General features: G+C 33.5%; 5 protein-coding genes and 1 long non-coding RNA gene across 7 annotated transcripts; 4 read left to right on the top strand and 2 right to left on the bottom strand.

The window, feature by feature from the left end:
* Positions 1–973: 973 nt before the first annotated feature.
* LOC106427980 (cytochrome b-c1 complex subunit 8-2, mitochondrial-like) lies at positions 974–1,800 on the bottom strand. The gene is made up of 2 exons (XM_013868709.3): positions 1,544–1,800; positions 974–1,291 (listed from the first exon to the last, which is right to left on the bottom strand). Exons 1-2 carry the CDS (start codon positions 1,711–1,713, stop codon positions 1,243–1,245), a joined length of 219 nt encoding a protein of 72 aa, XP_013724163.2. The 5' UTR covers positions 1,714–1,800; the 3' UTR covers positions 974–1,242.
* Positions 1,801–1,924: 124 nt separating this feature from the next.
* Positions 1,925–4,558, top strand: LOC106427943 (dehydration-responsive element-binding protein 2A-like). Its single transcript, XM_048768512.1, has 2 exons — positions 1,925–3,129; positions 3,273–4,558. Exon 2 carries the CDS (start codon positions 3,308–3,310, stop codon positions 4,292–4,294), a length of 987 nt encoding a protein of 328 aa, XP_048624469.1. The 5' UTR covers positions 1,925–3,129; positions 3,273–3,307; the 3' UTR covers positions 4,295–4,558.
* Positions 4,559–7,692: 3,134 nt separating this feature from the next.
* On the top strand, positions 7,693–9,386 carry LOC125592895. Of its 2 annotated transcripts, XR_007328631.1 has the most exons (5): positions 7,693–8,043; positions 8,129–8,191; positions 8,290–8,771; positions 8,859–8,931; positions 9,030–9,386. It is a non-coding gene; the product is annotated as an uncharacterized LOC125592895 (long non-coding RNA). The 2 variants fall into 2 exon arrangements; XR_007328630.1 differs by having other exon boundaries at positions 7,702–8,043; positions 8,290–8,931.
* Positions 9,387–12,685: 3,299 nt separating this feature from the next.
* LOC106427953 (abscisic acid receptor PYL5) lies at positions 12,686–13,620 on the top strand. Its single transcript, XM_013868678.3, has one exon. It carries the CDS (start codon positions 12,888–12,890, stop codon positions 13,497–13,499), a length of 612 nt encoding a protein of 203 aa, XP_013724132.1. The 5' UTR covers positions 12,686–12,887; the 3' UTR covers positions 13,500–13,620.
* A 7,638-nt stretch (positions 13,621–21,258) lies between these two features.
* On the top strand, positions 21,259–24,372 carry LOC106427924 (cytosolic endo-beta-N-acetylglucosaminidase 1). The gene is made up of 11 exons (XM_013868647.3): positions 21,259–21,766; positions 21,865–22,002; positions 22,075–22,184; positions 22,260–22,371; positions 22,442–22,549; positions 22,628–22,740; positions 22,823–22,904; positions 22,986–23,066; positions 23,171–23,226; positions 23,300–23,435; positions 23,519–24,372. Exons 1-11 carry the CDS (start codon positions 21,380–21,382, stop codon positions 24,236–24,238), a joined length of 2,043 nt encoding a protein of 680 aa, XP_013724101.2. The 5' UTR covers positions 21,259–21,379; the 3' UTR covers positions 24,239–24,372.
* Positions 24,327–26,445, bottom strand: LOC106427933 (peptide-N4-(N-acetyl-beta-glucosaminyl)asparagine amidase A). The gene is made up of 2 exons (XM_013868657.3): positions 25,764–26,445; positions 24,327–25,652 (listed from the first exon to the last, which is right to left on the bottom strand). Exons 1-2 carry the CDS (start codon positions 26,293–26,295, stop codon positions 24,457–24,459), a joined length of 1,728 nt encoding a protein of 575 aa, XP_013724111.2. The 5' UTR covers positions 26,296–26,445; the 3' UTR covers positions 24,327–24,456.

The raw sequence follows: 26,445 nt of genomic DNA on the forward strand, positions 1-26,445 counted from the left end.
AATAAAAATTAAAAGGTCAACAGTTCCAACTCGTAACATCTAGATCACGTTTTGCGCGTGAGCATATAAAGACCACGTTGTGCGCAGGAGCATATAAATGAATTTTGTAAACAACACTTGGAAAACAGAGTCTTCTTTAAAATAGGCCGAAATATTCTGAAAGAGGTTTGAGGTTTTATGTTTAAACACACAAAAATTAAAGTATCTACATGGATGAGTCTTCTTTAAAATATTTTCGAAATATTCTGAAAGCTAAAATGATAACAATTAAAAATAAAAATAATTAAGTTGACCAAATATAAATCACTGCTGCGTACTACTCTGTTTTCTTCTTCTCATTCAGGTTATGATGCAAGTGATTCAGATTCCAATGATAAGAAAGATTGATGACATTTTTCAATATTTTGTTACCCAGACATTTGACTAGTGACTTTAAATTTGTTAGTATCTCTCCCCTCCCCCTTGTTTAATCCTATTGCTGCATTGAAATCAGAAGCTTTGGTGTCATTTCAGTGGTAAAAGAATCATCGGTTGTCAATGTTATTACCACGCAATCCAAGTTATTCAACTGTGACAGAACTCGTTGTTGTAATACTAGTGTGTCTGTAATCATCGTCCATAGTTTTTCGCCAGTCGTTTACTATATCTTTGTGCACGGAATCAAAATTAATTTTAATGTTTGCAATAAAGTTACACTACCTGAGATACTTACACTACCTGACTTTTCTTCTCCTTATTCCAGATTTAGAATCTACACTCTCGTTTTAGGATTTATGATTTATTGGGTTTGAATGAAATGTCAAAGATAAATTAAGCCAAAATTTTGAATCTCTGCAAGGATGGATCATTTTTTGGATAATGAACTATTGAAAAAAATGAATCATGATCCTCAACTGTAACAAGTCCCTGAGTTTTTATCATGCTGTTTCTTTTACTTATTGAACGTGCATGGGTTTTACCATGTTTTGAAACCTTCTAGTAAACGATCATATGATAAATCTGAAGAGTGTAACAAAAGAATGTTTTGTTCTAAAATGCAAAACCGAGTTTAAAAAAAAAATGAACCAAAAAGAGCAGCTATGTACGACCATTCAAACGTTCAGGGTGGTGTTATTCATAAACCCAACAAAACAGCAAGGAAGCAACTTTTCTCCGCTTCTAATTTGAGTGCTGACAAAAACAAACTCTCTTAATGGAAAATGAAGAATTGGATTCTTGTATAATCAGAGAAAATCTCCATGCTTAGAACCTGTGCTCTAGCTTCTCTTGCTCTTGGTAGTGTTGAGCATACCTGCGTTCATTTACAACCCAAACCACAATGAACAATGATTGATAGTATATCACCAACAACATCAACATTACAATTATTCACAATACACAAAGCAAAGCTAATTCCTCAATAGTCCTTATCTGAAGAAATCACCATGAATCAATCAATAACCCTAAAACCATTTGTGTGTGTCATATCCAATCAAAACCACAAACCTAGATTCGAAGAACATCGCAATCATTTGATATATAGAGAGAGAGGGGGGAGGCGTACGAGTAGGTTCCGATGACGGGAGCGAGATGGAGAATAGTGCTGATCCAATTCTCGGAGACCTTGTGGTGGATCTTCTCAGGCAGATCCTTCCATAGACCAGTCATGATCTTCTGCTGAAACGGTGACAATGCGTAAACCACCGCCTTCAGTTCCACCGGCTGCTTCCCCATCTTCGTCTTCGTCTTCTTCTTCTGCGACGAAACAACAAAGACGGATATACGCAGCGTCTCCACCTATACGTCGTCGTACTGTGGTTTTCGATTTACGCAGGGTATTTAAAATTGGGCCTTGTACTAATGGGCTTCTGATTCTCTGCCGAGTAATGTATTGATGTTTGCTTCAGTCCACGAGGACGGAAGATTCTTTTGTATTTTGAACAATTTTAAAAAATCTCTATTTATTCGGGTAAACAAAACCCACCCATTGGAATATTAATGGCTTTAATAGAGGCATTAGCTCAGATGCTTCATGTGTACCAACAATAAATTGGTCCTAACCTTAAGGGATATGGGCTTTTGTAGTAGTTACGTAGGCAATTGCGTAGATTGATATCATCAATGGCGTTAGAACACACGTAGTCCCTGAAGTGGCCACGGTATGACACACGACGCACATGCAATGACTGATATTATATGGTCGAAGCTAAGCCCCAATAAGTATTTAGTAAAATATACTATTTTAATATTTCCAATAAAATATTTAATGTTAGTAACTTTTTGATAGGAAACCAAATGACAGCTGCTCTTATTCTCCCTTCAACGTAAATTGAAAACCGTATATTTACAACAACAACAAAAAGTTAACCATTGTCTTTTGCCACAGAGACACGACTAAAAAGTGTTAAAAATTGCAAAATAATTCAGAAAGGAATATGCATACATTTTAGATCTGGAATGATCAATCATACAAAGTGATTACAACATAACCAAGTTGCTTTGGTCTAATGGTATATGAGCTCCAACTTGAGTGTCCGCCCTGGGTTCGAGTCTTGGCCACTGCAGATTCACATATAAGTTGCAGCATCCGAGACCGAAGACCGTTACGCGGTGAGCCATCTGGTGACCTTCGGATCTATGTTCGCTTCGGTTTCTAGTCTGGACCACCACGGTGGAGACAGGATATTCGGTTATAAAAAAAAGTGATTACAACATGAGCTGTTGTCCCTTGTCATACTTTAACTATTTTTTAAACAAAAATCCTCATGATCTTTAACAAAAAGGTTTAAATATAGAGAATATATTACTTCGCCGTACAGCGCGTTCCTAGTGGTTCGAGAAGATGCCGGACACTAGTCAGTCAGAGAAGACATCTAAGCCAGTCAAAACCCCAACGACCGAATCAAATGATGACACGTCATTATTTTTCAAGCGCAGCTAAATATTAATAAAAATCGGAAATATCTAGAGAAGGCTATAAATAGATCCTGGATCATTCTCGTCACCATAATACTTGTAATTTTCTGAGACAAGCTTTCTTACCAAAAGAAGAAGAGAGATATCATTAGAGAAGACGCGAGAAGAATTAGATACACGAACAGATTTGATTTGGACCACAACTTCGGATTCTTAGTTATCTACAACCAATAGGTATATATCGTTGTCCTGATTGTTGTTTGTGTATATAGTTTTGTCCTGATTCATTCTTTTATGTGTGTTCAAATATTGTTTTAATGGTATTTGTAACACTTGGACTTGTGTTCTGATACATAAGTGTTGCCGCTATTTTGTAGATTGTGTTTGTGTCTGGTGACTTGGTGCGACGTAAATGGCAGTTTATTTTCATAGTGGGGATATTAATAAAACTCAGCTCGATACGTCGAGGAAAAGGAAGTCAAGAAGTAGACGTGATGGTACCACTGTGGCTGAGAGGCTTCAGATATGGAAAGAGTACAATGAGAATGTAGAAGAAGCTTCCACCAAGAAGCGGAAAGTACCTGCGAAAGGTTCCAAGAAAGGGTGCATGAAAGGTAAAGGAGGACCAGAGAATGGTCAGTGTAGTTTCAGGGGAGTTAGGCAGAGGATTTGGGGCAAGTGGGTCGCTGAGATTAGAGAGCCTAACCGTGGAAGTAGGCTTTGGCTAGGCACTTTTCCAACCGCTGAGGAAGCTGCTTGTGCTTATGACGAGGCGGCTAGGGTTATGTACGGTCCTATGGCTCGTCTCAATTTCCCTCGGTCTCCTGTGTCTGATGTGACTAGTAGTTCGAGTCATTCTGAGGTGTGCACGGCTCCGGGACTTGTTCATGTGAAAACAGAAGATGCAGATTATGAATCCAATTCCTTCGTTGAAGCTGATGCCAAGAATGGTGCCTACACACATGAAGAAAAGGTAAAGAAGGACGTTAAGGTAGATGCTGGTAGTGATTGGTTGAGCGAGTTTGAACAGAAGTATTGGAGTGAAGTTCTGGAGGAGAAAGAGAAACAAAAGAAGCAAGTAGAAACCTGTCAGAAACAGCCTGCATCGCTATCTGTTTCAGATTACGGTTGGCCTGAGGATTTGGATCAGAGTCACTGGGAGATGTTTGATGTTGATGAGCTTCTAGGTGACTTGACTGGAGACATGTTTACAGGCTTGGACCAGAGCCAATGTCTAGCGGGCAGTGTAGGTGGTGGTTTGTCTGAATCCGAGAAGAGGCAAATTGGACTATATCCGCTGCAAAGCCTTGACTCTAGTTACGGATTGCCTCCGCTTCAGCTTGATGCACAGGATGATAATGAGTTCGTTGATCTGAGGTTCTTGGACCTGGAGAGATGAGACAATGGAATGTAGCTGGGTATATTTGTATTCTGTAATTTGCCTTTTATACCATCATGTGTGTTAAAGACTCTAGTGACATTTTTGTAATATAGAGAACCTCATAAGACTATAATTTCTATTGAACTGTATATATTTATACTGCGAGAAACTGTCTTCTCTGTAACAGAGAGTGTACGACTTGCAAGTTGCTACACTGACTCTCTTTAGTTCTGTAACTTCTGTTGGTAGTTTTCCAACGTAAAGGAGCTTTGAAATGTGTCATGCCTGATGGGTTTTAATGTATCTCTCAAATGGATTGTGATGGATCATTCATGTGAAATATAATGGTACATCGGTATTCTCTATGCATTTAGTTAAGTTCGATATTCTACGTCTATTTGGCCTGTCTCTTAAATTTTGTTATAAATATGCATGAACTCAAAATACCTGCTGCCAGGTTAAATGATTTATTAGGTGATTTGTTGTTATCGGAATCTAGAGGATGAGTTATACGAGGTTAAATCCAATTCACGAACTGACGCACACATACTTAAGATACTGGTTTAATCCATTTCTTAAGATGGTTACTGTTAGAAGGATATTTTTTTGAAAGAAAAAAGAAAATGAATAGAACGATCTTGTGTATTTTAAATTCGAGAATTCATTAATTTTAAACAAGTTTCTCTTATTTTCAAATGTAGATTCATTCACTACAAAGATTTATATATCTACATATACACGCACATATTTGTGTTTATTCACATGTTGTGTGTATGCTTGTAATATGGATAAGGATAAGTGGCTACATTACATGATAAAAGCGGTGTTGATATTTTGAAATTATTATTAGAAAAGGAACATGCCTCCTCTTAAAAGAGCAAAATGGTAAGTGAATACAGCCAAATTGGTCAGTAAAGTTTGTTGTAGTTATTATCTTCAAGAGATGTTTCTCAGGCAGCTTCTTCTTTTCAACATTCTGAAGGATAAAGAAAGATATTGAACTATTTGGACTTTCAGTAATACTCTTCTTTGTATATGCAAAGTTTTAAGTCTCTTTAGTTCCATGCAATAACTTAACAGACTAACACTGCGTCAAAAAATGTAGTACCGAGCTACAAATATCGATTCCGATTATCGAAATTAATGCAACATAACTGCATGTCTATACAATTATGTGAAACTGATGTAGGGTATCACACCATGACGCCAATGTCGTCATTTCAGATTATCATAATCTAAAAGTATAAATATACGAAGTCGCACGATGCAACAACCTTTGTACTAAATGAGAATATAATATTAAAATGGCAACAAGAATAAAACAAATAGAGAAAAAGGAAAGGATTAATCTTCCACCTAAACCAAGTCCAAAGAAGTTTGCAAGTTGCAACATCCACTTGCATCGTCAGGCGTAAGCTTTTTGATAAGGTCTCTCACCTTCCTCGTTTCCTCCAAACTTCTCTCTCCATATGCATATATACAATACATACATACTATATATTCTTACATATATGTAACAAACACATCAACATCTGTGCATGCACGTGTGCTCATGCATGTATGGTGCTCTGAATTAGCCATTCCTATGGGCCATGGCTATCACGAATTGTGATTAACACAACCAATCAATTATATATTAGACCACATTTCAAATGCGTTATTCCGGCTGATAGATATATAGATACCATATGTTCTGAATTTGTAATAAATAGTCAAACCAGTGTTACATCAAATAACTTATAATCATCACGACTTTTTATATAAAAATATATCAGAGACGATATTTTAATTGCGACTCATAAATTGACCTTAATCATTCTTCAAAAGAAATATTGTACATTTTATTTTTCCACACTTCTGCGTATATTAGTAATAATGAATTAAAACATGAATACAATTAGAGTATTTTATAATAACAAGCAAATCTTTTTAATAGGTAACTAGATTTTGACCCGTGCAACCGCACGAGTGTTTGTTTTCACTTTTCTATACATAAATTATTATTTTAGAACATAAGTGGTATATATTTTTAATGTTAATCATATACTTAAATATTTATATAACTATTTCAAATACAATAATTTTACAATTTACAGGTTATAATTAATTAATTGTTTAAACCTTATGTTATCTTATTGTATTTGCATTTAGTTATTAAGCAAATTAATATATTCATGAGAAAATATATTTAAAAAATATTTGGTATTTAATTTATGCTAAATTCTGACCCGTATTTCAAAACTGGATTTCTTTTTACCAATATTTTTATGCTTATTCATTTTAGATAATTTATTATTGTATATATAATAGTGTAAAATATGTTAATTTTTAGACATGTATTATATAGTTTGTTAATTCTAAGCCGTTCTATCACCATATTATATTTTAAATAAATAGTTTATATTTATGAAAATAAAATTTAAAAATTTATCAATTGAATATAATTTTATCATATTTATTTTAGTATAATAATTATATTTTAACATGATCATGACTATAAAAGTAGATAAAATAGGATATAATTTATTTATTTTCATTTCTAAAAGATAACTTAAAATACATTAAGTTATTGTTTAAATATTACACAGATTTATTAGAATTTTTAAAATATAATATATATATTATATTTAAAATGAAAATATATTATGATGAAAGTAGTTACAAAGATTTTATATTATTAACTTTAAAGAAATACATGTTAATTTTTATACATGTATTATATAGTTTGATAATGTTAACTCATCTTACCAACATATTAGATTTTATTTTTGAACATAAATATTTTATAATTACGAAAATAAAATATATAAATATATAAATTTAATACAATTTATTATATTTAGCTCAATATAATAATTTTATTTTAATATGATTGATTATGATTATATAATAAATAAAATATCATATATTTTTTTATTTTTCATTTTATATAACTGAATATATTAATGTATAATAATATTTTAAACTAATTTCGAAATTAGTGAAAATATTTAAATATAATTTCGAAAATGAAGATCTTGTAAAAATCTTTTTAAACAGATTTGTTAGAATTTTAAAATAAATATATTTATATTTAAAATGAAAAGATATCAAAAGATATTATGATTAAAATATTTTAAAAATTCTATTTATTATTAGTCTGAATTAAAATATAATATGAATTTCTATGAATAGGTCCATTAGGTCCATTTTTAAAAATATCACACATGAATCAAGCTTGTGACTTCTGTTTTAATATATAAGATGATATATTCATATTAAAAATGACAACTGAAATTAACCTTTTTCCAGAAAAAATATTTACCGGATCATATCTAACAATAATAAAAGGAGAATAAGCTGTCCAAAGAGAGTGTCCACGTTGGTTTAAAAAATCAACCAATTAGAGAACTTTCTATAGCCACGTCATCATCTCCTTAAACCTAGGCGGCTCTGTCTTTTGAGCTTCATCTCATCTGAAAATAGAATCAATAATTGTCTTCTCCGATTCTCATCCTCAACGCCCACGCCCTTCACAGCTACTACTCATAATATCCCATTAATTACTTCATCAGTCACCCTATTTTATCGCTTCAGATTCTCGCAGCTCAAAAGTTTATAAATCCCTCACTTTCACCTACTTCAGCATATTCACCAGTAAATGCCCAGTTCTTCAAAGATCTCTGTCTTGCATTGGGAGAGTCCGAGTTCCGATTCGTCTTAATCCATTTCTGGGATGAGGAAGAGGAATTCTAATTGTCGCATAGCTGCTTCTGATCGACGAGTAGGTACCTCATCGATATCCTCAAACTGATTTTTAACTCTTCACATTCAAATCCAGTTACCTATATGATATTAATTCCACTCTCTCAGGCGATGTTTTCTGCTCTTATTGATCATGTACGACAGTACGAGCATGAATGGCAAGCAGATGGGGTAGATTTTCTTTTTTGAAATATATTTTTCAATTATCAAAATACACTACAGCAACATATATTATTCTGAAATCAAGTTATATTTTCTCTTATCTCTAGGAACAATGGGCTGGCTCTTCTTACGGTAACAGGAATGTCAATGTGAATTATAATCTATAAACCGCAAGTTCTTTTTAAAGTAGTTTGTCTCATGTTGTTGCTGATATGTTTATGCTATTGATATGAAGATGCCAAATGAGATGACCAGCCAAATAAGGTTTTGTGGATTGGGTCCACGACAATAACCAGGTAAATGCCATCAAGAAAACCTATAGTTCAATGACTCAAAATGTATATATGTAAATAGTTTAGATGTAGACAAATGTATCACATATGTATACACAGCTACATTGAGTTCCTTGAAACAAAAAGTTTCGGGTGAAAAAGACTTATTTCAAAGTAAAGTCGCTCATAACAGTAACATAAATGCTGAGAAATGAGAACAATAGGAGACAAAACATGTACATAACTCCTCTATTCATTTCCAAATTCCATTATTTTCCCATTAATCTCTTCTCCATCGTGGCGGCTAACTGGCCAAGGTAACAAAACATGCTCATACTGTTAATATGAAAGCCATATGGTTTGTTTTCATGACTCCTGTTTTGTTTTGGTTCGTTTCTGAGCAGAAAGTCAGATGAAAATGCATATCAACTGTGGGAAATGCAATTACAAAATCATGCGATGTCACTGAGCTATAAGGTATGATTCTAAAACAAACAATTTTTTTTTCTTCCAAACCCTCAGATGTATGAGAGATGCAATACAAATATTGAGATTTGAATGCATGTGTGAATCAGGTTTTATGCTCGATGAAGAGAAGAGCTTTCTTACGGTAGTGGGTACGATGAATCTGGTCTGCATTGCATAACAGCTAAGGAAGAAGCCCGAGCCAGAGTCTTACAAGCCTTGCCTTCCATACAACAATACATGTGACATGGTAACAGTTAGTACATATGATAATGGAGCTGCTGCACCATTGTTTGAATCCTCTTTACATCTCTTAGCCTTCATATAAAATCCTACTCCCTGTAATCAAAACATAATATTGTATGTTATCATGTTTCATAAATTTGTCTTCTTCCTGTGATGAATCTTTGTTATTGGCATTGGCACCTCTCCTATTTTCTATACCAAGGCTTATTATTATTTGAAAATACGTAATTTAACATGTAGCCCTGCTTTTACTTCAGATCGAGTGCAAAGACAATTCATGATCATTCCTGCACATAAACCATAATGGTGCAAATGATGTCCAGACCTACATAATTACTAACTCAGAGAAAACAGAGACTAACAACGGTTACAGGAACATAGTAAAAAAAAAAAAACAAACGTACTTCTAAAACGTAGAAGAAAAAAAACATCACAGGTAATTGATCTTCTCCCAAGATCTTTTAGCAGAAAACACACCGACTCATACAACCTGATAACAACTCAGACTGTGACCTACTTCTTCCTCCCACCACATCCCTTGGTTTTTTTTTTTTTTTCTTTTTGAACAAATCCTTGGTTTTTTATCTATTGTTCCTTTAGTGTTTCTCTGGGATTTCCTATAACCAAGTAATAAACAGTTCGTCAGCGAGGTTACGTTTCCTAAAAGACACAATCCAAAATATTTTTTGGTGAGATCGAGAGGAAAAAAATTGGAGTGGTGTCATATCAGACTAATCAATGAAAAACTGGATTTAGGAGTCATCTATTTATGGACGGTGCGGAATCAAACAAAAGATGGTTTACTCATCTAGCTCAAAAATACTTCTCATCAACGAACATGTATGCAACTTTCGCTTTCATCCATTCTCTAAATGATTATAAACACATCAACAACTAACGTATTTTCACCCTAAACATTGTTTCTGCCTCGAAAGGCAACTGTTATTTAGAACGCCTTAAACCAAACTCCGTATACAGTCCCAACAATTTTTTCGCAACCACAGAAACAAAGACATGTTCAAAATCATCTTCAATGAACTCATGAAAGAAAACTTCTCCATAGAGGCAGTTCCTCCAAACAAACATACTACATTGTATTGTTGTTTGCTGTAAGAATGTCAGTCTTACTTGAAGGATAGCACACTAATGGAGTTTGATTAAGCAAAAGAGAAGTCTCCACATCTGAGTTCTTCTTAAAACATGGATGTAAACAAGCATGAGAAACATAAGGGACCAATGAATCAATAATGATCATGCTAGAAACCACAATAGTTTTACATGTTACCTGATAGTCTCAAAATTTTAGATAAAAATGCTCTGCTTCAATGGACTAACTCTGCATGCTATATATGATTAATAAGGCTGTAAAAATATACAATCTATGTGATGCATGATAAATTAGCAACCAATGACAAAAAAAAACAAAACGTTTTTGTATGGTTAATAAGTTAGTATCACATAAGCGAACAATGACAAACTTTTTGGAAAACATGTCACAATTATCAGTGAAAATGTGAGACTAAAGAGAGAAATGGTAACCTCCGAGACGTTTGGTGTTAACAGTCGTGACCAAAAGCACTGTGAGAGTGTTTTCATAAGAGTTGAATTTCTTGCAGAAGTCTGTTGCAGCCTGGTCCCAAAGGTAGAGCTTTCCGCTGCAAAAAATAAGTTCTTACGGATTTAGGAACTACCGAGAGATGGTGACTTGAAAATAAAAAAAAAACACTTACTCATGTGATTGCACATGAACCAAAATGTGCAGAGTGGTAGCAATCTCCACTTCGTCAAGGATGGGATGCTCAATAAGAGTCTGTTCATTGACCAGCTTCATGTGCCCAACAGTGCCGGCTCTTGCCATGTGCACAAGGCACATTTGCACAGGGTCCACCAAAAATTAAGAAGAATTTAGCTAGAATTTAGGGTCTAATTTTGTAGAATTAGGGCCCTGTTTTGCAAATTCCTTTTACTACTCTTGAAAATTTAGAATTTGCACAAGGTCCCCTACAAAATTAAGCCGGGCCTGGTGCCCAACAACATCTATTAAGGGTGTAAGTTAGATGGCTAATAAAAATTCTTGGTATATACTTACTAACTTTCACAAACCGAATGACCGAAAATAATTCATCGACATGTGCCTCTTTTAAGAGTGACTTCAGAGAATGTTCAAGACAAACCAAAACTCTAAAAACTTGAACTTATTACGTTAACCCAAAAAAATTCCAGATTTCTTTATCTAAGCAGGAAGATAGACTAAAAACTACAACAAAACATAAAGTAATGTAACTGAGAGATGATTTGTAAAATTAGAGAGCTTACCGTAGATGTCACCTTTGAGATCACATTTAGCTTCAAAATCTTCATATGAATGAAACCTGAAACAATCTTCATCAAAAGGGATGGGAATTTCGTGAAGAACCGACATTTAAAAAAAATAGCATTTTTGTTGTTTGATATTTTTATTCAGTTTATTCTTTATCATAAAATAGTTTGGTTTTGTAAAAATAACCGATTTAAATCATCTATTTTAATCAGAAACCATGTAAAGCAATTTCATTTCTCTTAATTCCATTACTATTTGATCGGAAAAAGCATGTATATATGTCAGTTTGTATTTTTTTGTAGAGAGGGCAAAAATTTAAAATGTAAAATCAATAATTCTAAATACATAATTGTTTTGTAAAATTAAATGTAGATTTAACAATTATTTTATATGAACAAAATATTTTAGCTGAAACATAAGAATATTGACTATTCATCACTTTCCGTTAATTTTAATAATAAATAAACAACAAAAAGTGAGTGGTTGTTTGGTTGTTCTGTAGTTTTTGTTTTTGTTTTTACTTTAGAAAATAAGTTGTGAATTGTTTTGCTTCGGCTTTAATTGTTTTGCTGTATATTTATTTTCAAAGCACTAAATAAAATCTTTAGAAAAGTTGATTTTGAAAACTAATATATTATTTTTTACAAAAAATTTATATTGTATCTTTAATTTTAAAAGCTATAATATGTTTGTTTTTTTTAAAAAAAAATTTAGAAAAGAGTGGATGTCTAAAACATTTACCACCATTACCAATCAACCCTTGAGTTTATTCATTTCAAATTCGTTGGACAATATAATAAATTAATTTGTGTATTATTACTAATATTTTTGGTAGTCAATTTTGAAATAATATATATACATGCTTTTATAAAAAATAAACAAGCTAAAATTAATTAAAAATTATAAGAAGAAATTTATCCGGGCGTAGCCCGGACAAAGACACTAGTATAATTAAACCCTGTAGATTCTCAATCTGGATGGAAAATGAGGAATATACAATGGAATGTATTTATAGAAAATGTAGACGTCTAAAGATAAAAAATCATGGGACATAAAATGGTACAATGCATCTATCATACATGGTCACATATACAAACACAACTGAGTCTATACACACACAAACCCTTCACATCCCCAGCTATCTCTATCTATCTATCGACAACTATATATAAAGAAAACACAATATGTTCAAAATATCTTATTATTTAAAAGTTGATCATCCTTTTAAAATTTCTCAAACAAAACCAACTTGACAACCGACAGCGACCGAAATCAAAAAAGTTCTCTTCTTCTCTCATCAACCAATATATACGAATCCACAATTTTTCATTCACATAACGAGAGCTAGATAGAGAAGAAGGAGTGAGAACAAGAGAATAAGACGAAGAAGAAGATATCAGAGATGAGATCAGCGGTGCAGATCCAACATGGCTCCGACGCCCCCAACGGCTTCCACACGCTGCAGCCACACGACCAAACCGATGGTCTGATCAGACGAGTGTGTCTCACGCGCGGTATGCATGTGCCTGAGCACGTGGCGATGCACCACACGTACGACGTTGGTCCGGATCAGTGCTGCTCCTCGGTGGTGAAGACGATCCACGCGCCACCCGAGTCCGTCTGGTCCCTCCTGCGTCGTTTCGATAACCCTAGAGCTTACAAGAACTTCATCAGGCAGTGCCGTATCATGCAAGGCGACGGGCTACACGCCGGAGATCTCCGGGAAGTCATGGTCGTGTCGGGACTCCCTGCTGTCTCGAGCACCGAGAGGCTTGAGATCCTGGACGAGGAGCGTCACGTGATAAGCTTTAGCGTCGTGGGTGGGGACCACCGGCTCGAGAACTACCGATCGGTGACGACACTGCATGCGTCGGATGACGAAGGAACCGTCGTGGTGGAGTCTTATATCGTCGATATACCGCCGGGAAACACGGAGGAGGAGACTGTTAGCTTCGTTGATACTATAGTCCGGTGCAATCTTCAGTCTCTGGCTAGAAGTACCAACCGGCAATAATCATGTTTTTTATATTGTTGCAATTATGTATCTATTTTTCTCTCTTTTTATATTTTATTTGGATGGCAAGGATAAAAATTTCGAGTGCCTATTTTTTAATATAAGTATGGTTTAGAAATAATTGAAATTTGTTTGAGACTTGGTAGCAATATCGACATATACCACATATTTCGAGGGGTTCGCACCGTTGGTACATAATAACATTTGTGAGTTGATAATATGTTAAATATTTTGTGTTTAATTTATGATTTCTTTTTCATTAATGTCTTCACCGTTTTTGTTGTATGTAAGTGTTAAACATGATATACTTGTACTTTTCGCAAAAAAATGTATAATCTTAAGGCCGATGTTAGTATAATCTTAAAGCCGATATTCTGAACTAGGAATCAATTTGATTACAGAAGTTACATCTGCCGTGTGTCTGTTTTGACTAAATACATTGATAAATATTAAATTGTCTACAAAAAGCCTGGGTATTCTGGCAAAAAAACAACTTTTGACCAAAAAACAGTATACATTATTCTCGTAAGATCATATGTATTCAAGATGAAAAGAATCGTATTTGAAAAGATCATATAGAAGGGAATATAGTTTTGGTTTGACAAAAAAAAAAAAGAAGGGAATATAGTTTAAACCTGATTACCATGTTCATATAATTATTTATTAGAACAAAAGCAAAGACTGACGTGCTTAAACTATTGCCAACTTGAGTTTCATTGGCTACTAGTCTGGTCAAGTTGGGATTATCTTATTCTATTCCGTTTGTGTTTCCTTAGTTAATTACAACCAACCAACCTAGTGGTTCATATTTTATTCAAATTTAAGTTCTTTGGTCTACTAATTTTTTTTTGTTATATGGGGTTACTTTAATTCGTTTGATTCAAAGTTTTATTTAAGTAAGAAGGTTCTAAAAGGACATGCAAAAATAAAACTTAGCTGGAAACGCGTGGCAACGTGATAGTTCTTATTCCCCTAGTGGGAAATAATACAAAGAACCTGTATATTCAATTTATTTTTACGAACACTAGGATTAAAAGAACAAATTATCAACTCATAGCTTTCCGCTTTCAGTCAAAAAACTCATAGCTTTCCGCTGCAAACACCCAAATTATTCCTTCTCTAGAAGTCTTTTTTTTTTTTTTTTTTTTTAACAGGAGGTTCAAAGGTGACCCGTAATCCGCACGTGGTTTCCGTTTGCCCAAAGGCCCGTAATCCGCACATGGTTTCCGATTGCCAACCATCTAATCCCCCTGGCCCGGAACCAGCCGGCACTAATACCCATTACCCAAGGACCCAGCACCAACGCCGCGATAACTTTAAACTTGGGGAGGGCGTAAAGCATTCCGTGGCCACAGGGGGTATTCGAACCCGGGTCCGTATTGGTGTGTTAACTACCTCAAGACCACTAGCCCACCACCCTGTGGTTATAGAACACACACAAAATGGTCATACATCAATAACATAAGAGTAACTTTCTTAAATGCAATGGATATCAGGGTGTCGTGCCTTTTCTTATAACCTAAATGATCTTGTTGTTCTTACAAATCTAGACATGGAAACTAACAAACATGTGTACATACTTAAATTGTTTAATGAATCGGGTAAGGACTATAAAATTTTGTCGTGTAATAATATTAAGTGCCGAGAGTATTTTGAAATCAAGCCGAAATAGATATCTTCTATTAATGGGCTTTTGAAAGCTGCACAAAAAGGGGTTTTGAAGAAACCGAGAAAATACGATTCAATTGGTAGCCGGTTCAGTATTTAATTTTGGTTCGCTTCTAGTTTTTGAGAAGTACGTGGGATCATATTGTTCTAAAGATTATGGAAAATCAATAAAATGATTCCCACTTTTTCATTTAAACCTTTTGTACACTCCAAAAGCAACTAAATTGTGAATCCTTATGAAAACCTTATGAGTTCAAGTTACCTAATGTTCAATTCACACTGTGTGAATACAATTTCTACAAATCCACTTGACAAAACGTATATAAATTTTCCAAAACATGATATTATCTTTTCTTGGAAAAGTTTTTTACTTGTGAAAAAAACACTTGAGATCATCCTAGTTAAATCTTTACTTTAAATAATTTTCAGTATATTTTTATAATCCACCCTTCAATCCATATAATTGTTTTAAGGAAAAAAATTAATAAACCTTTCATAGAATTAACATTAACTATATAACTTAACCACACATTACATTGAATCATTTGTGAAATTTTGAAACTCGTAAACAAAAAATCAAAATCTGAAATCTGACCGTAAAGATTTACCAACATGCATCTCTATTTTTATTTTTAAAGTTCTAAACTTTGTTAAAATACTTTTTGATAATTACATTTTTTTCTAAAAAACCAATTAATCAAACATTACTTAAACAAACATTGAAGTCCGCAATCCTTAGATTTTTCTCTTCATTTTCTATTGCTATTTCTCATAAGTTGATCAAATATTGTGGCTTAATAGATAGAATCTCTCGTAGCATCAATCTTTGATGATTCATTAATCCGCTCCATAACCAACTTTTATTTTTCTACAATCTAGCCATGCAAATTAACAAACATACATACATATTGCAATGTTATAAATTTGGTGAAATTTAATGGAAATTTAAGGAATGAAATTTAACAAATTTGGTTTGTCTTGCTAGCTAATTTGTATATTCTATACTTATACATCTTCAATTTTACTTGTAAATTTTAAACGTTGTTTGAATAATTTTTTATATTTACATTTTTGAAAAAAAAAATTGATTAAGCATCACTTAGCCAAACATTGAAGTCTGTAATCTTTAGAAATTTCTCACATGTTCTATTGTTGTTTCTCATACGATGATCAAGCATCGTAACCATCAAACCTAATAACTATATAAAAACATCATCTAACTCAAAATCAATATTCGATGATTTTTTATACAAATCTAGTCATGCAAACTAATAAACATACATACATATTTCTAAAATACTTATGTTTAATCAAAATTGTTGGATAAATATATGATTCAATTATCAATCAATCGAACCATTTAAACAAAAAAAATCATTATATTTTTAACATATAAACAAGTAATAACATTAATAATTTGTAACCATCAAACCTAATAACCATATAAAAACATCATCTACCACAAAATCAATATTTGATGATTCTTTAATCCGCTCCATAATCAACTTTGATTTTTCTACAAATCTAGTCATACAAACTATTTTTTGATTATATTTATATCTTCAGAGATCCTTTGTTTATTTAACACTACAATACGTATTAGAGAGAAATAAGCGGGGAAAAACAAAACTGAAAACTTTTTTTACGGAGTAATACAAATGGATTAATAGGTTGACAAACAAACAAAATATAATGGATTAATAAAATACTTGAGCGCAAATTCTGCGATAAAAAGCTGAATTCGATTGATAAAATATTGAGTTTTGTTCTACAGTCCATACTCAATAAATATACATACATTTTTCTAAAACACTTAAAAATTTTAATCAAAATTGTTGGATAAAGATATGATTATTATCAATCAAACAATTTAAACAAAAAAAATCATTATATTCTTAACATAATAAACAAGTAATAACATTAGCAATTTGTATCCATCAAACCTAATAACTATATAAAAACATCATCTACCTCAAAATTAATATTTGATGATTCTTTAATCCGCTTCATAATCAACTTTGTTTTTTTTTCTACAAATCTTGTCATGCAAACTAATAAACATACATACATATATCTAAAATACTTAAAATGTTTAATCAAAATTGTAAGATAAAGATATGATTCAATTATCAATCAATCAAATCATTTAAACAAAAAAAACTTATTATATTCTTAACATAATAAACAAGTAATGACATTAGAAATTTGTAACCATCAAACCTAATAACTATATAAAAACATCATCTGCCTCAAAATCTATATTTGATGATTCTGTAATCCGTTCCATAATCAACGTTGATTTTTTGTACAGTATCTAGTCATGCAAACTAATGAACATACAAATATTTCTATAAAACTTAAAATGTTTAATCAAAATTATTGGATAAAGATATGACTCAATTATCAATCAATCAAAACATTTAAGAAAAAAAATTATTATATTCTTAACATAATAAACAAGTACTAACATTATCAATTTGTAACCATCAAACCTAATAACTATAATAAAACATCATCTACCTCAAAATCAATATTTGATGCTTCTTAGTCTGCTCCATAATCAACTTTGATTTTTCTACAAATTTAGTCATGCAAACTAATAAACATACATACATATTTATAAAATACTTAAAAAATATTTAATCAAATTGTTGTGTAAAGATATGATTCAATTATCAATCAATCAAAAAATTTAAACAAAAAATTATTATATTCTTAACATAATAAATAAGTAATAAGCTATACAATAAAATATTTGTTATATATCTAATTCAATGATTTTTTACTCAATCTCGATTGATAAGCTATTAACTGATGGCAAAGAAAACAATTAACTAATTAGTTAAATACAATCAAATAAAATTATTATTTTAGAAAAACAAATTAGTTTACTATTTTTACAGAATATATCATGTGTGCATAGATGAACTTTGATTGACTTTATTTGTGTTTGATCATTTTTATGAATATTGAGTGTTATAAAATCATTACTATTTCATAAACAAACTAAGAATCTTATGGATTATTCTACAGAAAAACAAAAAAAATGTTACAATGAAAAATGACAAATATTATTAGAATGTTATATTTTCTTACAAATAAACTTCATATATATATATATATATATATATATATAAATTTACATTAATCATTTTACATTAGACTCCGATAAATAAAATAAAAAGATCATACATAAACTGTTCCATTAAATTAAATAAAACAAACAAAAAAACAAGAATAGTTAGATGATACGTAGATAAAATCTTATTATTTTTCCAAAAAGTATATCTAGACAACATCATCATCAGCTTATAAAGTCGTAAACAACAAAACATCTAGCATGTGATTGAAACTATACCTATGATCAAACCAAAATCCGGATATTAATAATATCAATATCATAACCCATGTCGGGCATGTATCTTTTCATGATCAACAATATTATTTTTAAAGAAAACTTTTTTTATCTAAATATTATATTAAAAAAAAATTCTAAAGCTAGAAACATGCAAAGATCAATCTTTCGGAATCAGTACATCAAGAGAAAAAAAAATCAAAAATAGCAAATAAAGATAAAAAGGGGAATCCCCTATATATTATTTGAGAAACATTCCAACATTTTTTTGTAGCCATGTGTCATCTCTAGAATGATTCTTGGAATTCTTAGAGAAATAGGTTGGTCCATCTAAATATATTATAAGCTTTTTATTAAACCACAATAAATACATTATTAATGTGCTTCATTATTTCCTTAAATAAGATTACGGAATTGCCTAATGTGGCTAAAGTATATATGACAATTAATGATTTTGAATAATAAAGATTTGATAAAAATATGTGTGTATTATAATTATATTTGTTTAATTTTAAGCTATTAAAATAAATTAAAAAATCATAATAACTATATAATAAAAATTAAAAAAAATATTTATATATTATATTTTGAATTTTTAAAAACGAGTATAAATTACTAAAACTGTTAAAACTTTCACATTCAAATTTTGTGATCTATGATTTAAAACTTTTGTTATGACATGATACAAATAATTAAAAAATAATTTAAGTTGAAAGTCTCATTGAATAAGTATCAAAAATAAAAGATATATAAATATATGTATCATTTTAAATTAAACTATATGCCATATAAAACTACATAAATACCTTAATTTTGAAATTTACTTTGAACATTCTTTTGATAAAAATTTGAAAAAATATTGACAACTTAATTTTTAAAAATATTATAAATTACTTAAACCATTAATTTCACAGTGAAAATTTTGTTATCACTAAATTAGACTTTTTGCTATAACAGATACAAATGATAAAAAAAATATGAGTAAAAAGCATCATCTAATAAATATTAATATTAAAATTATACCATATTTATGTTACTATCATTTAAATTTAATTATATTTCATATCAAATAGAAAAAAATATTTTTTTGATTTATAAAATTTATTTATATGTTCGCACCAATTTAGTTATATAATAGTAGATAATGACTTTTTAATTATTCAATATATATTTATTATTTTATAATATGTTATAAACATATAATATATAAAATAATTTATATATATATAATGTTCATCCCGCGCAAGGCGCGGATCTTAACCTAGTACTAACTAAAACATAAAACATAGATCAAAAGTCGTATCTCTAAGGTAATTGCAATCCAAAGGAAATACACGTCGATCTCCATATGATATTTCAAAGAACATGTCTCGTAAAAGACCTGAGATAATTAGTCAAAAGAAAAAGACCTGAGATAGTCTTATATCGAAAGAGCCATAACACAAAAGTGAATCCTCATAGTAGAACAAACTTCTGTTTATAAGTTTTTTTGTTGTTGTTGTAACTCTATTAAATATTAGATTATTTCTCTAATCGATTGCCAATATCTTCCTAGTAAAGTGTGCACGCTTGCACATGCTAGTAAAGTCTCTTGCTCTAAGAGCATCTCCAAAAGAAACTCTATAACTCTAAATATAGAGTTTTTTGCTCTCCAAAAAGAAACTTCAAAACTTCAAATTTGAAGTTTTGAAGAGTGAAACTTCAAATATAGAGTTTCACTTTTCAAAACTTCAAATTTGAAGTTTCATCTTTTTATTTGCATTTTGGTCCTTACAATTATAGATCATATTTATAATTCTTAAATATTTTTTTGTTTATTGTTTTAATCCTTAAAACTTTTATATCTCATAAATATTTTAAATTTGTTTTATAAATTTAAGTTTTACACATGAAATTAAATAAAAATTTTAAAACAAGATTTATAATATTTTAAAATTAGAATTAAACAACAAGAATATTACAAAAAAGCATAATAAAAACTTATTAAAAAGACACAAGAAGACATAATTATTACTCAAATTTAAATATTATAACAACACTAATAGTCTGGTAAATTTGCTCCAAAGCCTCCCAGATCTCCAAAATATTGTCCAAACAAATTTTGTGTAACCGAAGATGATTGTTGTTGTTGCTCTTGACGCCTTTTTCGTACGATTCTTTCTTGTTCAGATCGAATGTATTCACGAATATTAACATCATCGATAGAAGCTAAGTTTTTTAGAAATATTTTATTTTCCTCTTTTACTTCTTTAAAAGCTAATTTTGTTGCTTCATTTTGCAGTCGTAATTCAATCATCTCATGACCTTTTTTCCTGCTTGTTGTACTTTCGTTTAAAAGATCAAGGATTTTTTTATTTGATGATATCAAACTATCAGTGGGTATAAGAAATGCACTAGTTGATCATATATGGGAACATTACGAAAATAATTTTATGGAATAATGTAGTATTTGCTTGCAGTTTAATATTTAATTATGTACTTTTATTTATAATTTTATATTTTAGTGTAAGATTTTTTTAATTAATTTTTCTGTAATATTTATATATATGTACTAGTTATTTATAGAAGTTTTATGAATTTACATCAACTATGACAAATATAAGGATTATAGTGTAAAATATAAATAATTTTGAAGTTAGGTTTGAAGTTTTACTTTTGGAGAAGAATACATTGAAACTTCAAATATAGAGTTTTGGAAACTTCAAAATAGAGTTCCTTTTTTGAGATGCTCTAAACTAAAGGGATACATAGCATCGTCTTCGTCTCTTGCCGTTGACGTTGACTAGTTTAAGTCTCGCAAAAACCATTCTACTTCTCTGTAATCTCTTCTAAACTCCTCTCCCTCTCTTTCGTCGTGATGTCCATATCCAAAGACGAAGCTATGCTAGCTCCACCTCCACCTTTCGATCCCACAAAGCCATCCACACCGATCTCATTTCCTATCAAAACTCTCCAAGACTTGGCTTCTCGGTCTTACTTCGACTCCTTTCACTTCCCCTTTAACCGCTCCTCAGTCTCTCTCCCACAGAACATCGGTACCTTGCCTGACCGATCCAGGCTTCTTGTTTGTCACGACATGAAAGGAGGGTACGTTGACGACAAGTGGGTACAAGGTTGTGGAAACAACAAAGGTTTCGCGATCTGGAACTGGTACTTGATGGATGTTTTTGTCTACTTCGCTCACTCTCTCGTCACTCTCCCTCCTCCTTGCTGGACCAACACTGCTCACAGACACGGCGTCAAGGTCAGTATATAACCCTTTCAGGATCTTGAATCTTAAGATGGGATCTTGTTCTTGAAGTTATCTTTGAATGTTGACTGATGGAGGGTTTGAATCTTAAGGTACTGGGGACTTTCATCACTGAATGGGACGAAGGAAAAGCTACTTGCAAGGAGTTGTTGGCGACCAAGGAGTCTGCGCAGATGTATGCAGAGCGCTTAGCAGAACTTGCTGCTGCTCTAGGCTTTGATGGGTGGCTGGTGAGTTCTTTTTTTTCTTTTTGATATAATTTATGATACTAGTACACACCTTAGAAACATTCCTACTTGCAGATTAATATAGAGAATGTAATAGATAAAGTCCAGATTCCAAATTTGAAGACTTTTGTTAGTCATCTTACAAAAGTCATGCATTCATCTGTACCCGGGAGTTTAGTTATATGGTAAGTGTTGACAAGCCTCAGAACTCACTCTTTAGCTAAAATGTACTGATCCTTGTGAGTGTTTTAATGGTATAGGTATGATAGTGTCACTGTTGAGGGCAGACTTGCTTGGCAAGACCAGTTGAATGAAATGAACAAGCCTTTCTTTGATATATGTGATGGAATATTCATGAACTATACATGGAAGGTTTGTCCCTTTTACTTGTTTCATTCTCATCATCCTCATTCCTAATATATGAGTGTGCATCTCTTTTCAGGAGAACTACCCAAAAGCATCAGCTAAGATTGCTGGTGAGAGAAAACATGATGTCTACATGGGAATAGATGTGTTTGGTAGGGGCACTTTCGGTGGTGGCCAGTGGAAGGTATGCATCTCAATTTTCTCACTACTGTCATAAATAAGCTGCATGTTAAGTTTGTTTTCTTCTTATACATGGTTGTAGGCAAATGTTGCACTTGATTTGCTGAAGAGCAGCGATGTATCAGCTGCTCTATTTGCTCCTGGATGGGTGTATGAGACCAATCAACCACCAGATTATCATACCGCACAAAACAAGTAATACTTATTAGCCTTTGTGATGGTATAAAGGATCTATGTGATCTTTATCATCATGGATTCTCTTTTTTTTGTTTTGTAGATGGTGGTCACTTGTTGAGAAGTCATGGGGAATAGTTCAAACATATCCACAATCTTTACCCTTCTACTCAGATTTTAATCAGGTGAGTCTCAGTACCTTAGTCTCCAGAGATGCAATGTTCTTAGCAAGTTTTGAAACTAGTTTCTCTTGTTTTATTATCCAGGGACTTGGTTCTCATGTTTCTCTCCAAGGTCAGAAACTATCAGATGCTCCCTGGTACAACATTTCTTGCCAAAGTCTGCAGGTTCAACTGTCACTTCTTGCTCCTAACTCTGTTCCAAGTATATACAAGACGGCATAACTTTTTCTAGTCGCATTCTTGATCTTATCTTGTCTTCTTTGTAACAGCCACTCTTAGAATTCAATGAAGGAAACAAGTCAGAGGCCATGCAGGTCATGGTTGAGTGAGTTCTGAACTTAACACTAGCCTTTACATAGTTTATTCTCACATGTCCTAAGAAGAAACTATTTTTACAGTGGTAGAGAAGCATCATATAACGGAGGAGGGAACATTAGTTTCAAAGGAACACTAAAGAGAAATGCACATTACACAACAAGACTATTCAAACCTAACCTAAAGCTTTCTGGTTCTCACATCTCTGTCTCCTACTCTGTAAGTCACATATGCATCACATTTTTGATTAGCTGATAATAATTGACGTCTTCTTCATCTTTTAAGTGTTTGGAACGGTGCAGGTGAAATCAGATGAAAGATCTATGCTAGGCCTTCTCCTCCGTTTTTCAACTCCTTCACAGGAGACAAAGTCCTTAATCATGGCTCCAAATGAATACATGCACAGATTTGGTGACATGTTCCTGCCATGCCTAAGAAGGACCACATCGGACTGGACAGTGCACGAAACAAACCTTCTTATGGATGGACACACACTGACTGAGATCTCTGCCTTGTGCTACGGTCCAGATGATCTTGCAGAAGAAACAAACACAAAAGGATACTCTGCTTTGCTTGGCCATATCTCTATCAAGTCCCAGCAGAAAACCAAATCTTTCCCCCCAGCTTCAGCATGGGTTGTCGAGGCTCATAACATAGAGATTGTACCGGGTGATTCCGGCTCCAGGACTTTGAATTGTAAGCTGCAATGGAGGTTGAAGCATCCTGAGGAGGATTCTGTGTTTACAAGGTACAATGTGTATGCGGAGAAGCTGAATTCAAGTGATTACAAGTCAAGGAAGGTAATGGAAGAACCAAGAAGCGAGAAAGTGTTTCTTGGAACGGCTCATGTTGATGCTTATTATATTTCTGATATGGTGGTTGGACCAGATGTGAAGAAAGTCAGGTTTGTGATTCAGACCTGGGATGAAGATGGTTCATGGCAGGAGTTGGAAACTTCCCCAAGCGTTCTCGTTGAGGCAGAACGTCTCAGTTCAAAGCTTTGTTGCTGTGGGTTGATTTGATCAATGGTCCATTTTCTGAACTTGTAACTCATGCGATAATAAAGAAGACTAATGCATGGTCTAGTCACTGGTCAGCATATGACCCATATGATTAGAAGAAATAATTTAATGAATAAAGCAAATGCATTGTATCTCTTATTTTTGTCCCTGGACATGGTTATTTGTAGTACAAGTATCTCTTATACAAGGCAAAGTGTTCAGCTGCACAACGAGTCGAGTTAAGAGGACGAAGACGAAGGGCAAGTATCAGTTGAACTGTCCTGATCGATCTCACCATTAGCCGCAACAACGGTGCGAGAATAACACCCAAACTCATCGATGTACCTGAGACTCTGTCTTGTCGTCGCTTCACCAGCCAAGACATTGTGATCTTCAACTTGCATCCAACCATCCGAGTCCTGTCTATTGTAAACCTCAGTCAAAGCCTCTCCAACTGAGTATCTCTCATTCAAAGCCTGTGAAACATTCGTCACGAGCACATACATATCCTTATCATTGCTCAACCCTCTAAGAGTAGAGGTGATCACAGTCCGTGGATACGACCGTTGCTGAACAACTCGATTCACTTGTTCACCCGATTCATTAGTCACCTCCACGACACGTTTGGTCTCCACTCTCTGTTCAACTCTCTTATACGCTCCATCCTTCTCAAACTTCACCAAGCTCCCAACTTTAAACACACTCTTAACCATAGTTGTCAGATTACCTTCACTTGACTTAACCCACCCATCGAACTCACTACGCACCTCAGCTTCAACCTTGAAAGACCCATCAAGCTCTTCCAACAGCTCTCTTCTCACCATATGACGCTTAGGACTCTCGTAAAACCCACTCCCAGCTTCAACACTCGAAGACTCATGATCCAACCAGATGTGTAAATTAGCGTCTACAAGCCAGTACGATATCCCATTATTAACACTCAACGCAAACTCATGATCCTTCCCATCCAAAAGCATTCCAAGAAACGGCGTCAAGTCAATATCATACGAAGGTAAGTTAAACGCACCGATCCCAACCACAGGCTCCCAGAACAGAGGATTAATCCCACCGGTAAAAATCACCGGAAACGGCACTTCTGATCCCACATTCCTCCCATCTATCTTCACAACAACCTCTCTGTAAGCACCGTTCCCACGCCCAGTCGCTAGCTTGTTCGTTTCGATATACAAATCCGGTGGATTCGAGTACCAAAACTCATCGTTTCCATGAGAAGACACATACAGTTCCAGCACAATCTTACGAGTGTTCAACGGAAGTGCAATCCTATTTGAATAACTCTCTTCTGCGTTTTCAATCATGAACCAGACTCCGTCGTTACTCACCGGAGCGATCAAATCCGCCGGGGACTGTCTACTGAGTATCTCAATGGGATTGAACTCGTAGAAGTCCAGTGTGACATTGATGTGATAGATACCTATTAAGTTGTTACAGAGTCTGTTACAGAGTTTGTTATAGTAGCTACTGAACCGGATTTTATGTAAACCGGGTACGATTACTAAACCAACATTAAACCGATTAAAAATACCTGTGTAAACATCGTTGACGATGTTCTCGAGCATCATCGTGACGTTGAGATCGGATCTCGTGAACAGCGAGGAGTATCTCGTGACGTCCTTACGAACCTTCCAGAATATTCCCGTCGGACTCGGCTCCGCCGTGCTTGTCCGGAGCAGCTCCACGCCGCCGAGCCAGAGGCCGGAGATTCGATCGTACTGATCGCCGCTCGAGGCGGCGCGTAGGTCGAGGACGACGCGAGACCACGGCGGCGATGCGCAATCGGAGGGTGGAGGAGTGTAGGGGGCGGTGAACGGAGGTTTGTTGATGGTGTTGGCGAAGGAATGGCGGAGGAGGAGGTGAGAGCATGATGGCGTGAGGTGATCGGAAGGTGATTGGAGGGTGAGTTCTTGGTACTCCTGGGGTAGGGCCGGTGAACGGAGAGAAGTTAACGCCGATTTGAGGAATCGGTCCGGCGAAGAAGGGAGTGAAACGGTGGTGGCAGTGAGGAAAGCTAGTGCAGTGAAGAACATAACGACGCCGTTTTGGTTCATCTTCGACATTATAGTCTCGTGTGTATTTTGATTATCCGATAACGCCGATGCAAAGCTCCAAAGCCTCCAATGTCAATAGAGAGAGGCAAGGCCGGCCGTGGATAAACAACAGAGCGTTTTATGTTTCCAATAATCAACTACGTGTAGTTTTTGCTATTA

This window comes from Brassica napus, chromosome A3 (assembly GCF_020379485.1).
Source record: "Brassica napus cultivar Da-Ae chromosome A3, Da-Ae, whole genome shotgun sequence".
Taxonomy (NCBI): domain Eukaryota; kingdom Viridiplantae; phylum Streptophyta; class Magnoliopsida; order Brassicales; family Brassicaceae; genus Brassica; species Brassica napus.

Excerpts from the sequence above, each read along its gene's own strand:
- LOC106427943 (XM_048768512.1), top strand. The coding sequence starts at position 3,308 with ATGGCAGTTTATTTTCATAGTGGGGATATTAATAAAACTCAGCTCGAT.
- LOC106427924 (XM_013868647.3), top strand. The coding sequence starts at position 21,380 with ATGTCCATATCCAAAGACGAAGCTATGCTAGCTCCACCTCCACCTTTC. Across the intron at positions 21,767-21,864 it reads CTCACAGACACGGCGTCAAG|GTACTGGGGACTTTCATCAC; the intron begins GTCAGTATATAA and ends TTGAATCTTAAG. Across the intron at positions 22,372-22,441 it reads TCATGAACTATACATGGAAG|GAGAACTACCCAAAAGCATC; the intron begins GTTTGTCCCTTT and ends ATCTCTTTTCAG.
- LOC106427980 (XM_013868709.3), bottom strand. The coding sequence starts at position 1,713 with ATGGGGAAGCAGCCGGTGGAACTGAAGGCGGTGGTTTACGCATTGTCA. Across the intron at positions 1,292-1,543 it reads CCCGTCATCGGAACCTACTC|GTATGCTCAACACTACCAAG; the intron begins GTACGCCTCCCC and ends AAATGAACGCAG.
- LOC106427953 (XM_013868678.3), top strand. The coding sequence starts at position 12,888 with ATGAGATCAGCGGTGCAGATCCAACATGGCTCCGACGCCCCCAACGGC.
- LOC106427933 (XM_013868657.3), bottom strand. The coding sequence starts at position 26,295 with ATGTCGAAGATGAACCAAAACGGCGTCGTTATGTTCTTCACTGCACTA. Across the intron at positions 25,653-25,763 it reads CGTCAACGATGTTTACACAG|GTATCTATCACATCAATGTC; the intron begins GTATTTTTAATC and ends ACAACTTAATAG.